General features: G+C 36.1%; 1 protein-coding gene and 1 long non-coding RNA gene across 2 annotated transcripts; one reads left to right on the top strand and one right to left on the bottom strand.

Annotated features, from left to right (window-relative positions):
- The first annotated feature begins 486 nt into the window (after nt 1-486).
- LOC130801106 (uncharacterized) lies at nt 487-3,515 on the top strand. The gene is made up of 6 exons (XM_057664866.1): nt 487-1,152; nt 2,466-2,527; nt 2,569-2,575; nt 2,681-2,778; nt 3,383-3,394; nt 3,476-3,515. The coding sequence occupies exons 1-6, from the start codon at nt 487-489 to the stop codon at nt 3,513-3,515; spliced, it is 885 nt and encodes a 294-aa protein (XP_057520849.1).
- A 5,143-nt stretch (nt 3,516-8,658) lies between these two features.
- LOC130801427 (uncharacterized) lies at nt 8,659-13,576 on the bottom strand. The gene is made up of 4 exons (XR_009039589.1): nt 13,545-13,576; nt 10,009-10,202; nt 9,043-9,175; nt 8,659-8,946 (listed from the first exon to the last, which is right to left on the bottom strand). It is a non-coding gene; the product is annotated as an uncharacterized LOC130801427 (long non-coding RNA).
- Nucleotides 13,577-13,799: the final 223 nt, after the last annotated feature.

Genomic DNA, 13,799 nt, shown 5'->3' with positions numbered 1-13,799 from the left:
GAGTTTGTTTCCAAGTGTTTGACTTGCCAGAAGGTAAAGAGCGAGCATAAGAGGCCTGCAGGTTTACTCCAACCTCTGGATATTCCTGTATGGAAATGGGATGACATATCCATGGATTTTGTTTTGGGTTTACCGAGGACTAGGTCAGGAAATGATACGCTATGGGTGATCGTGGATAGACTCACCAAGAGTGCTAAGTTCATTCCGAAGAATAATCAGTGGGACATGGATCAGTTGGCTCGAGCTTACCTTAAGAATGTTGTACGATACCATGGTGTCCCTAGATCTATAGTGTCTAATCGTGATACTAGATACGTGTCGAAATTTTGGGAAGCATTTCAAAAAGCTTTGGGTACAGAACTTCTTAAGAGCACATCTTTTCACCCGGCTACTGATGGGCAAACTGAACGCATGAATAGGACACTTGAATATATGTTGTGAGCAGTAGCCTTGGATAGGCAAGGATCTTGGGATGAGTGCCTAGACATGGTGGAATTTTCGTACAATAATAGTTACCAGGCAAGCATCCAGATGGCCCCTTTTGAAGCTTTGTACGGTCGTCGTTGTCGTAATCCAATATGTTGGGACGATTTCAGTGAATCTGTCACTCTAGGACCGGCTATGTTAGAGGAGATGACTGATCAAGTAAAGATGATTCGAGAAAGACTTAAAGCGGCCCAGGATCGACAAAATTCCTACGCAGATCTTAAGAGGAGACCTGATGAGTTCGCCGTAGGGGATTATGTGTTATTGAGAGTTTCACCGATGAAGGGAGTCATGAGGTTTGGCAAGAGGGGGAAGTTGAGCCCAAAGTTTATAGGACCTTATGAGGTCACAGAGAAGGTAGGAAAGGTCGCTTACAGACTAGCATTACCCAATGAGTTGGGTAAGGTTCATGATGTGTTTCACATTTCACAGTTGAAGAGATATGTTCCTGATAAATCTCATGTGCTAGACCCTGAGCCCTTAGACCTTGATGAAAATTTATCTTATGAAGAGAAACCTATCAAGATCTTAGATTCTAAGGTGCGTAGTACGAGGAGAAAAGATATAAAGATGGTGAAAGTTCTATGGGCTAATCAGCGCAGACAGGAGGCAACGTGGGAAACTGAGGATTCTATGCGTGAGAAATACCCACACCTTTTTCCTGAGGTTAGTAAGTTACGGGGTCGTAACTAAGTTTTTAAGGGGGGTAGAATGTGATAGAACTTCGCGCGTTTGCATGCATTTCCTCCTCTATGATACCGACCTATTAGAAAATTGCATGCTTTTGTTTGATCGTGTCGAGTCAATTGTATGATTTTTACATGCTTTTGATTGATTATGTTAAGTTAACTGTGTGACATTTACATGCTTTGTTTGGGTGTTGAGTTAATTTAGATGACTATGAATGCTCGGAACAAAATATGTATGAATATTTGGATAAGAGTGAGTATAATAGTGTCAATAAGGTCACGATCCTTGAGTTAATTCCTTAGGCTTAAAATCGTTAAGACACCTTGAGTTATTAGAAATATAAATTTTCACAATTAGCACCTTGGTTGCTCTAGTTTCAGGGACGAAACTCCTTTTAAGGGGGGTAGTCTGTAACACCCCGAGATTTTAATGACGTAATTATTTAATATTTTAATAGTTTATAAAGATTTTACAATTATATTTAATTATTTCTGAAATTAGTTTTAATAAATTTCTTGCATACATAAATTAAATGTCAACTTATATACATATATATCAAAAAAATATATAGTTACGATTTGTTAAATAAAGAGGTTCGAATCAAAATGATTATTTTATTAAAATGTGTGAGCCCACGAAGGTGAGCCTCTTAGTTGGACCTCGTAAGAAAATAAATCGAGATGAAAAATAAATAATAAATATAATAATAATAAATATAATAATAATAATAATAATAATAATAATAATAATAATAATAATCATAATAATAGAAATAACGAGTATAAAACCGTGGAAACCCTAAATACTCAAGCTTAGCCGTCACTCCCTCACTTCTCTCTCTCAATTTCTTTCCCTCACTCACGGGTCAGCCGCAGCTGCTCCCTTACTTCCCTTCTCTTCTCCTCTTCTCCCTGTGAAGCCGCCCCTCCTTCACTTTAGCAGCCACGGTCGAGCCCTCCACGAGCAGCCTGCACCGCTAGCTACACCTCCTCCCCCGCAGCCGATAGTAGTCACCAACAGCACGTGGTGACTCCCTGCAGCCGCCCGCAAACAGCAACAGAGACAGCCAATTTTGGCCCTGTGCCACCACCACACAACCTCCACTTACTTCTTCACTCCTTTTCTAATTACCCCATTGTAAGCCTCTCAAGTTCACTCTAAGTAATTTTCCTAGTATCTAATTAGAATTTTACTAAGTTTATGAGTTTGGTGTTAATTTTGTATGATTTTCATTGAATCTTGTTATGGGTAAGAATTTGATTGATGACTTGAATGTACTTACGAATTAGGTTTTTGAAATATGGATGAAAAGTATTGAACTTTGTATTATTTTCATTAAATCTTATGATGGGTAAGAGTTTAAGTGATGATTTGAATATAGCTATGAATTAGAGTTAAAGTATGAATAGAAGTGATAATAATTGTACTACTTTTGTGCTTGGGGATGTTTTAAAACTTGAATAGATTGGTATGAGATTTGAATATATGATTTAATTGTGAATAGGTGATAATAGTTGTTATAATTGAGAGTATTAGTCACAAAAGTGGTGTTAATTGTCACTTGTATTATAAAGATGATGGTGGATATTGTTATGTTATTGAGTATTATTGTTAGTCAATTGTGGTATGGTCGTGGTAATTAAAGTTGAATACTACCATTGTTGAAGTAGGAAGAAACCATTGTTGCCATTTTTGTTTCGAATTATTTGGGGAAGTGCTTCTTTTCATGCCTTCTTGTCATCATGAGTAATCTTGTACATTGTAGTAAACGATATCACAACTTGAGGCTATCACTAACATCAATATCATCATAAGTTGCTAGTGTTGATCTTGTTATACAAGTGCTAGTAGCCTAGGACATTTCATAGTGACGAGGCCTTATACTTTGAGCCTGATTGGTTTATAGAAATTGTCATAAAATGCACTTTATTGTTGTGAAAGCTTACTTGATTGTTGGTTTAGTAGATGGAAAGACTTATGTTGTGTTAAGTTAATGATTTTGACTTGTATTGAATGAGTTGTGTGCGTGTTAGAGTAATCGAAAACTCATGTTGAATGGGTGATAGCGGTTACTTTCGTGTTTAGTTTGGTATGGCAAAGTAGTTAAGGGAACTTATTAGTTCTACTCATAACTTGTATAGGTTCCCAGTTCATAAGAGGAAAGTAGAACTTAATTGGGTGATTTTTGTACCTCTTGGTTGTGCAGTGACGCTTGCAGGTACGTAAACGCAGTAATTAATTATCATATTCATGGTTTCAAAGTATTATCCATATTTCATGATTATATGCATTGCATTAGAATTATAGAACACCAGAAAGTGAACTATGCTAGCGTATAGTCATAATAGTGATATAGGCAAGTAGAATGAAAACATTAGGAGACTATGAGAACAGATTTCTAAATAGTAGAGAACGCACCATGGTTGTGTGTGGTATCGAAGTGATTTCTTACTTATTGAGCCTTGATGTACGACTAGTTGGCGTGACTCAACTGGATTATGTCCGGTTGATTTAATAGTCCCCTAAGTGAGGTTCGACGGGACCATCGTAAGGGGGGTATGAGCATGCTTGGGTCATTGGGCGCCGGGAGGCCGATAACGCCCCTTGACCGAGGTGTTACCATGCGGGCCTTGCAAACCCCAATATGGTGGCCTCTTCACTGGTTTAGTACCCCAGTGTGTTAGTTTTTCCCGAAGGTAGGACCGCAGAGGGTCAGCTGGAGGGGGCATGAGCTCATACTTTGCCAATGGGCGCCGGGAGGCCGATAACGCCCTTGGCCGTGTCACTATGCCATGAATAGAGAGAGGATCCACTACCTTGATTATACCTCGAGAGATTAGTAGTTTTAAGGAGAAATTATGAGTAAATAGAGGTGCTTAGACAGATGAGTAGACTCGTTATTGCCATACTAGATCGTTGTCTATAGTTTTGTTCAATGACTCTAATTGTTATAAGTTTATTAATTACTGACGTGTATGTGTTTGTTGTTGTTTGCTCATGACTCTCTATGATGTTCCTGCTATGACACATCTGACTATGGCCATTATGTGGAGCAGTAGGGGGATCATAGCTTGACATGACAGGTATAGGAGCTTCTTTTGTTTTGCATTGGGGGAAGAGCGGAGTACGACCGTAACAATTGTGTACAATTGTCTAATGCTTGTAGCTTCTATAATACTTGTAAAGTTTTCTTTTGGGATTGTATAATTTCTTTTGTATGGAGCCATGTGACTCCTCGTATGATCCATAGATCCGCTGCGTAGTTTTTGGATGTATAGTAGGGAGATTACTCCTTTAGTATCCGTCAGATCGATGCGTTAACACTGGAACCACGATCCTCGTTAGAGTTGATGATTTGTGAAGCCGACGATGATTCTTTCCGTCGTGACATATTCTTTTTGAAAGGCCTTAGATTAGTTTAGTCATGTTAATCATTTATATATATATATATATATATATATATATATATATATATATATATATATATATATATATATATATATATATATATATATATATATATATATATATATATATATATATATATATATATATATATATATATAGATATATATATATATATATATATATATATATATATATATATATATATATATATATATATATATATATATATATATATATATATATATATATATATATATATATATATATATATATCCTTGACACATCTTCAGTTTTAACCGAGATGCTGCCGAAATTTCCACTCACACACCTCTTCGATTAATCTTTAGCGTTTATTTTAATTATGTTCTCTTTTCTTTTTATGTAACACCCGAATTTCCTCCCATCCTTCACGATTCTGGTTTTGTTTAAGGGGTTGGAAATTCAGGGGTGTTACAGCCTGACTGAGGCCCCTTTGTTGATAAATTCCCTATTATCCGCTGAAGTGTTGGCCACTCCTAACCGAGCAAAAAAAAAGTTCCTAACATGGCGATTTTTGATGGAACCACATGCCCAGAAGAACACATAATCACATATGAAATTTTGATGTTGCTGTATACCACCAACCCAACACTGTTATGTAAGTTCTTTCCAACCACGCTCGCCAATTTAACATTAATATGGTATATATCGTTTCCAATTGGAAGCATCAACACATTTGCCTAACTGGAAGTGAAATTCTTGGGCCATTTTGTAGCTTCTAAGCGGCAGGAAAAATTAAACTTCCACTTACAAAGCATAACCTAATTGGAGAAAGAATCTATATCAACATACCTGAAAAAATTCCATGAGGCGGTGTTAGAGGTGACGGACTTGGAAGAGTCAGTTGCTTTAAACGCCCCATCAACGGAATGAAAGCTCAAAAATTGAAATTTCAACTAATCGAGAGTCAAGTGAAGACATATGCAGAGGCAATGAAGCAATGTCAAAGCTACGTGACCGCCTATGATATATGCCATGCACATGACCCCAAGAAGAGAAAGCAAGACAAAAAGGACTCGGGACCTTCTAATCATCCCTCCAGAACAAACCGAGAATAAGAATACGCGTCAAGAAGGGATAGAAACTATCAATCGCGTCATCAGGGTCCGCCATCCGAGATAGGGCCCCCAAAATCCAGACACGTTTACACCATAGAAGGAAAGCCAAGGATGCGGAATTTTCTTGATATAGGTAATGATCCCATGTTCAACAAAAATAGAAAGGACATCTTTTTACATAATCAGGGATGAACTCCCAACACCACCTCCTACTACGATTCCTTCTGATCGTCACAACTATAACCTATGGTATGGCTATCACAAGGAACACGACCACACCCTATCACAGTGCCGGAAGCTCAAGTGTATGCTGCATCAATTTGCAAAAGAGGGGAAACTAGGACGATTCTTGAATCGGAAAGAGTATGGTTTCCCGAATGACAATGAAAGGCGACCGTACTGATCGAAGAAAAAATCGCCCGGAAGAGAAGAAAGAATAGATAATTCCAACACTCAAGGAATTATCAACATGATAGTGGGAAGATTCTCCGAAGAATATCCCACCATTTGAGGCGTGAAAGTAGTGTTCACACTTTGTTGAAAAGGACCCTAAAATCGGCTTCTGAGGCCCCGTCATGAAATTCGATGCGACTACATCATAGCCATTGCAACAACCTCTTACCGATCCCTTGGTGGCAACAATTAAAATTGACCAGATGAAGGTAAAGCGGGTGCTCATTTATACCGGAAGCATGACGGACCTCATAACGATGAAGTGTCTTAAGCAAATGAAATTTGAAGAGAACACTTCCAACCCCTCGACAAAGCGTTGATTGGATTTAGAGGTAATGAAGTCTTGCCTTTAGGAACTATCACACTTCCAGTGCAATTCAGAGAAAAGGAAAACTGTAGAATTTTGCCTATTCGATTCACTGTCGTGGACTTGAACTTCTCAAAAGATGCCATCACGGGACTCCTCCTCATAAACAAAATAAAGGTTGTAATCTCCCCCCATCAACTCTTGTTGCAATTTGAGCAGGATGATGGACGAGTTTGAATCCTCAAAGGGGATCAGAAGGCAGCCCATCGGTGCCTCATTAATACTTTGAAATATGACGGATTTCCTAGAGCATCCTCCAAAAGGAAGAGAGAAGAAAACCAACAATCTGTCTTGAGCATATACTTGGACACTCTCATTGTTCACGAAAGACCTCACCTAGTCGAATAACTTGAAGAGGTTGAGGTATTTAAAGGAAAAAAGATCAAAATTTGCAAAAACCTCACAGAAGTAGTAAGACACGATATTTTTGCCACCATAACCGAGTTCCATGATATCTTTGCTTTCTCTATGGAGGAAAGGCCGGTATACCACACCAAGTATCATATGTCATAAACTTGATATAAAACCCGGCTATAAACCAGTAAAACAAAAGCTACGTCATTAGGGTAAAGAAAGAAGTGAAGCCGCAAAAGAAGTTGTGGGTAAATTGCTGAAAGCAGGGTTCATCCGTGAATGCCAATACTCTGATTGGCTTTCCAATGTTACTACTTGTGGAAAAACCACATGCAAAATGGAGATTGTGTGTATATTTCACTGACCTTAATAATGCTTGTCCGAAGAATGATTATCCAGTTTCCAAAACTTATCGCCTGGTGGATTCAACAGCAGGACATGCCCTCTTGAGCTTCATGGATGCCAATGTCGGTTATCACCAAATCCCCTTGGCCCTTGAAGATCAACCTCACACGACGTTCATCACTAATGCCAGGGTATACTGTTATAAAGTCATGCCATTTGGCCTGAAGAACGCGGATGCCACATATCAGACGATGGTAAACAAAGTTTTCAAAACTCAACTAGGTAAAAACTTAGAGGTTTATGTGGATGATATGATCACCAAAAGCCGGCAAGCAACTGAACATGCCACGGACCTATGAGAAACTTTCATGACTATTGTTAACCATCAAATGCGCCTTAACCCGGATTAAAGTGTGTTTGGGGTCACTGGAGGGAAGTGTCTAGGTTTCCTTGTGGATGAACGACGTATCGAAGCTAACCCTGACAAGATCCAGGCAATACTCAACATGAAGTCTCCGAGATCTGTAAAGGAGGTTTAGAAAATAACGGGGTGTGTTGCAGCATTGGGGCGGTTCATGTCTAAATCAGTGGACAAATGCTCCCCTTTCTTCAAAACCCTCGAACATGCCAAGTTTGAATGGACAGGGGAGGCAGAAGAGTCTTTCATTCAGTTAAAAGAATACCTTGTTTCCTTACCCAAATTAGTTTCTCTTATCAACAGAGAAACCTTGGTTCTGTATGTGGTTGTCTCTGATTATTCTTTATATGAGTTATTAGTAGCAGAAAGAGAGAATAAACAACTTCATGTATACTACATAAGTCATGCTTTCCGCGGCTCTGAAGGATATTATAGCGAAGTTGAAAAAGTATTGTCCCCCGTAGTGATGGCTAGCAATAAACTCAAACCTACTTCCAATCACACCAAATCAAAGTAAGAACCAATCAACTCTTAAAGGACGTTGAGGGCAGTAATCAATAAAGCCGTGTTACTGATTAGGCCAACCAACTGGCAGACTTCAGGATAGAATATAAACCACGTACCGCCATCAAGGCTCAAGCTTTTGCTGACTTTCACTAGTAAGAAAATCCTTATTTGTATCTTGGTTTTAAGCTTATTTATATTTTATATTGGTAGTTATTAATAAGAGGGTTACAAATAAGATATTATTTGTATTGTTATAAAACCAATTATGCAAATAACAATTATTTGTATCTTTGGTTTCAAACAAACGATACAAATAACCCTGTTATTTGTATCATTTGTTTGAACCAAAGTTACAAATAACATGTTATTTGTATCGTTGGTTTCAAACAAATAATACAAATAACCTTTTTTTAATATATATATATATATATATATATATATATATATATATATATATATATATATATATATATATATATATATATATATATATATATATATAAGCTGCACAAGGTTATAAGAACGTTTGCTTTTATACAATCTTGAAAAACAATAATACAATATATATTCGTAACATATGATCGAATATTACATTAGAAATTATTCTTTATACAATAATATCATCAATTACGTATGACGTACGATCCACAAGTACTATTTTTTATACAAAAAGTTGAATATAACGGCTATTTTTTGTGAAGGCATCTGGTTGTAGAGCAAACAAGTAGGAAAAATTAGTGCTCCCAAGGTCTCTTTTCATTTGTAACACCTTCTACCTTCCACACACTCCAGATTCCATATAAGCCCAACCACCTCAACCTCTAAAAGAAACAAAAAAGATAGAAGTACTAACTTGTCGTAAACAGTGCGTCAATAATATAAAGAATTTAGGCAGTTTAACCAATGTATCAAGATACCTAACATCAGCATATGCGATAAGACAACCACGATCAATAAGGCTCTTTAGTCCGCTACCCCAGCGTTTATCTAACATCAGCATATGCGATAAGCCCAGCCACAATTTTAATAGAGGTAAACGAGGAATGAATCCTGCAGAATTTTGTACTGATCATCAGATAGCGGCTTAGCTCTTGATACGTCAACTTAACACCAAATAATAAACAAGTTTAATACTCCCTTTTTAACAACACTTACAAACCTATCACCAAACAATGATAAGTATAAAGAAAGCAAAACAAATATGCAACTCTAAATTATGCAACAAGAAAGCAAAACAATTATGCAACTCTGAATTATGCAACTTAGTGAGGTTCATATTTTTCACAAAGTTCATATCGATGAACTTGCAAGTCCTCCCCGTTGTTTGTTAATTAACAAAAAGAATACAATTACGCATAGCAACTCTGAATTATGCAACAGGATAAGAGCAATCAAGCATTTCAATCAACTTAACCATTATAGCCACATAAACAAATCATCTTAAACACTTATGATTTAGGGCAATACACACACAAAATGCTAACTGAACAATTTGCTTAGCTTAAACCCTATTTGACGTGGATAATTGACTATTTCACTAAGTTTGTGGAAGCGAAAGCTCTTAGTACTATAATAGATAAGTAAGTCTGCTAGTTCATATGACACAATATCATAACGAGGTACGACATTCCTTGAGTCATTATCACGGATAATGGATGACAATTCATTAGCAAAATACCGTGAAATATTGCGAAAAGTTCAACATCCAAATCCGGTTCAGCTCTGTATCTCGTCTACAAACCAATAGGCAAGTAGAGTATGCTAACAATGACATCTTGAATGGCATAAGAAGATAGAAGGAGCAAAAGAAACATGGGATGAAGAACTTTCAGGGATCTTATGGGCTAGCCGTACTACGGTAAAACATGCAACAGGTCACATACCTTTCTCTCTAGTCTATGGTTCTGAGGCAGTCCTTCCTGTAGAACTTGGTATACCTTCCACTTGGATAATTTATTATTCATATACGGATAATGAAGATGAAAAGAAGATCACTTTGGACTTGCTATAAGAAACACGAGGAACTGCTCTCCTAAGATCAATAGCCCATAAACAAAGGATGATGCGTCATTTCAACCTACATTTCAAAACAAGGCAACTACATTTGAGAGATCTAGTACTCCGCAAAGTCGAAACCACATGTAAATTCATAGAAAAGGGTAAGTTTGGAGCCAATTTGGGCGGTCCCTTCAAAATTATCTGTATTATCAAACCAGGCACCTTTAAGTTAGAAGATTTAGATGGAAAGAAACTACAACGCCCATGAAATGGAGATAACTTTAATAAATATTTCATTTCACAAGCTTTGCACGGGGCCTTACCCATCACATATACAACATCAGATATCAAACCATCATCACATATACATCATCAGATATCAAACCATCAATTTTTGTTTGATTTTCGATTTTCTTTACTTTCCTTTTTTCGTTACTTTCCTTCATTTGCATTTCATTAATATCCAGAATTCATTTAATGTTTAAGTGTTAGAATTCATTTAATTTCAAGTTATTCAAACACTTTTGCGTATTATTGCAAATCTCGTTAAATTCGTATTTTCCTATATAAAAAATGTCATAAAAGTCGGACCTAATTAATCCAAGACTTCTATATATAGGGCCATACATATTGCCCGCAATGTCTAAAAGTAGGGATCCTGTATCAAAAAATACCCTAAGTGTTCAGTTAGTTCCGAAATACCTAAACAACTGGAAGCGCTCAGTTAATCGTAACTAGGGATTGCAATTCAGTCCGAGTCCGACCATAGTCTGAATCGATCCGAGGAAAATAATCTGATTCGAGTCCGAGAAAAAAGTTATCCGACTCCGACTCTGACTTTACGATCCGAGTTCGAGTTAGAGACGGACCGGAGTTAGACCTTATTAAAAATCCGACACTCCGACCTTCGCAAAACGTTTTTTTTCATCTTTTGACAAGGTGTAGCAAGCTCGCGGCAAATATGCTCTTTTTTTTCCATCAATATCGTATTCCGACCACAGTTTGGGTCTATATTTCTTTCTCCAAATCTTGCCGTACTTTGAGACCATCTTTTGTCTTTTCCGAAATGTTTAGCAAAGTCCCAATGATCGAGTCACATACATTCTTTTCGATATGCATAACATCAAGACAATGTCTAACCGATAAAGACTTCCAATAAGGTATGTCCCAAAAGATAGAACTCCTTTTCCACAAGTCACCTTTATCAATATTACCTTTCTGGCCGCATTTATCATACACTGCATGCACATTTTGGATTTTGTCATACAATTGTGTTCCAAACAATGGCAATTGAGCTACACACTTTTCAGTTTTTGCCATTGAATTGTGATTTCATCCTCCGATAGGGGTGAAACGGAGGGAGAAACTTTCTAGTGTGCCTAAACACATTTTTACCCTAATAAGTGAGCAAATCTTTCTTCATTTCATCATTGCAAATCGAACATGCTTTTGCACCTTTTACTTTATACCCTGATAAGTTTCCATATGCAACGAGATCATTTACTACAAACATCATTCAAGCGCATCCATCATTTCATTAATTCAGTCTTCTACTATGGCCTCATCATCCTCACATTTAAAAATATTTGCCTCCGCACCTTCATCATTAATATCTAAATTTTCACCATGCCAATACCAAATCTCATAATCAGGTTTAAACCCACTGCGATACAAGTCATCTACTATTTCGTTAATGTCAGCCCATCTCTTGACATTGCTACAATCATGACAAGGGCAAAATATCATAGGCTCCTGGCTGAGCCTTTGGTGTTCCACTGTTGCAATACAAAATTCCCTAATCCTTTCTTGAAATTCTCTTTCGCATCAATCACCATACATCCAACTACGATTTATTTCTAAGAACATAACATACATGCATACACGTATCCAATAATTTCAATGCAAACCCTTAAGAAAGAAATAATTAGCTTCTATGTAGCCATTTCTAGATCGCTAAAAATATAATGAGGAGAGCAAGCAAAATTAAGCAACAATAATTATAGTAACTAGGTTAAACTATATAACATCAAAATTTAAAATTGTAAATTAATAAACACTACTAATTAGTAAATTAATAAATTAATAACATAAAAATCTACGGTAGAATTAATAACAAGCAATATGCAAAATCAAAGTAACATAATCAAACAAAACCTCGAATAGGTAATGATTTCTATGACCAACATATTAAGAATTTATAAGCAACAACATTTGGGGTATTTTATCAAACATTTTGTAGGCATACATATACTCATACTTTTTAAAAGCAATTTCTTAATTGATTTGTTAGCTATCAAATTATAATTTTTAATTAGGTTATTGCTATCTATGAGAAGTAAACCTATAGACCAAATGAGTAAAATCATTTCAAAATCCCTTCCCCTACATTAGTTTCAACTTCCACCTACTTACACTCTTCAGTACTGAAATAGATAATTTTCTAACACTACTGAACATTGTCTAATTCGAACTATAAATTTCTTCTCTATGATTTGATTTTATCAATAAGAATTTTATTTGAATAATTTTCATGATTGATTGCCCAAAAAATCATGAATTCTTCTTTTATTCTTTCCGCTGATATTGTATTTAACAATCTTAAATAATTAGAACTTGCTTCAGCTTCATTCATCTTGAGTCTAATTCGAGAGTTACGGCACTTTAAAAACCTAATTTGTTAAAGGTACGTCTTCAAGTTGTTGTATTTTCTTCCTCAATATTATGAAAAAGCAAATTGCAAAATAAAGGAAGGAGGTAGGGAATTTGGGATGAGAACAGCATAGGTAAAGTTGAGATCATCAGGCATTGCTCCACCATTCAAGATACCTAGTGCCATAAAACATACCTCATCTTGAATCATGCCCTAATATTTCTTGTAAAACAGTGTGTTTGTTGAGGCTAGGAAATTTACAAGGCTTTATGTTTTTCTGTGTTTTTGCAATTTCTTCTTAGTTGAGAGGTCTATCCAACATATCATTCATTGAATTTGTCACTCTGGGCTCAATTGTATTAGAGTCTGCAACAACAATTGGTGTGCAAGAGCACTTGAAATTTACCCTTGCATCGCTGCGATTCATGCTAAAAATTTCCATTTTAGAACACTAATTTGTTAAAGGAATGTCTTCAAGTTGGTTTTAGAACCCTAATTTGAATAAACGCATGTTAAATTCTCAATTCTGACTTTGGGATAGATTATTTTTCCCTATGCTTTTGTGATTATTTATATATGGATTTTAGAACCCTAATTCTCAATTCTAAATTCTCAATTCTGGGCTCAAGTTGTCTTCATTCAAGTTGTTTTTAGAACCCTAATTTGTTTAAGGTATATCTTCAAGAGCACTAGACAGTGTTATTGTAAGTGTATTAGTTTGACATCAAAAAACAGAGTGAAAAAGGAAGGAGAAAGGAGGAAGTCGTGTACCTGAACGAATTGAAGTCAGTCGAAGATGGAAGTCTGTTAAAAAATAGTCTAGAAAAATCTAGGATTTTAATTAAATATAAAAATATCTAAACTAAAGAATTAAAAAATAAAAATATCTAAGATAATATAATAGAAGACCTTAGAAATTTAATTAAAAAATTAAAAATATCTAAGATATTTTAGTAAACTTGCACTATAAATACCCATTGATGTAATCAATTTTTGTGTGCAATGAAGAACAATTTTCATTCTACA

The sequence above is a fragment of the Amaranthus tricolor genome, chromosome 15, assembly GCF_026212465.1.
Source record: "Amaranthus tricolor cultivar Red isolate AtriRed21 chromosome 15, ASM2621246v1, whole genome shotgun sequence".
Classification (NCBI taxonomy): Eukaryota; Viridiplantae; Streptophyta; class Magnoliopsida; order Caryophyllales; family Amaranthaceae; genus Amaranthus; species Amaranthus tricolor.
The sequence above is the reverse complement of the archived record's forward strand: the minus strand, read 5'-3'. Positions and strand labels throughout refer to the sequence as shown.

Bases quoted from the DNA above. Each gene is read 5' to 3' on its own strand.
- LOC130801106 (XM_057664866.1), top strand. From the start codon at position 487: ATGGTGGAATTTTCGTACAATAATAGTTACCAGGCAAGCATCCAGATG. The intron at 1,153-2,465 runs GTTAGTAAGTTA...CTTACGAATTAG, and splicing joins ACCCACACCTTTTTCCTGAG to GTTTTTGAAATATGGATGAA.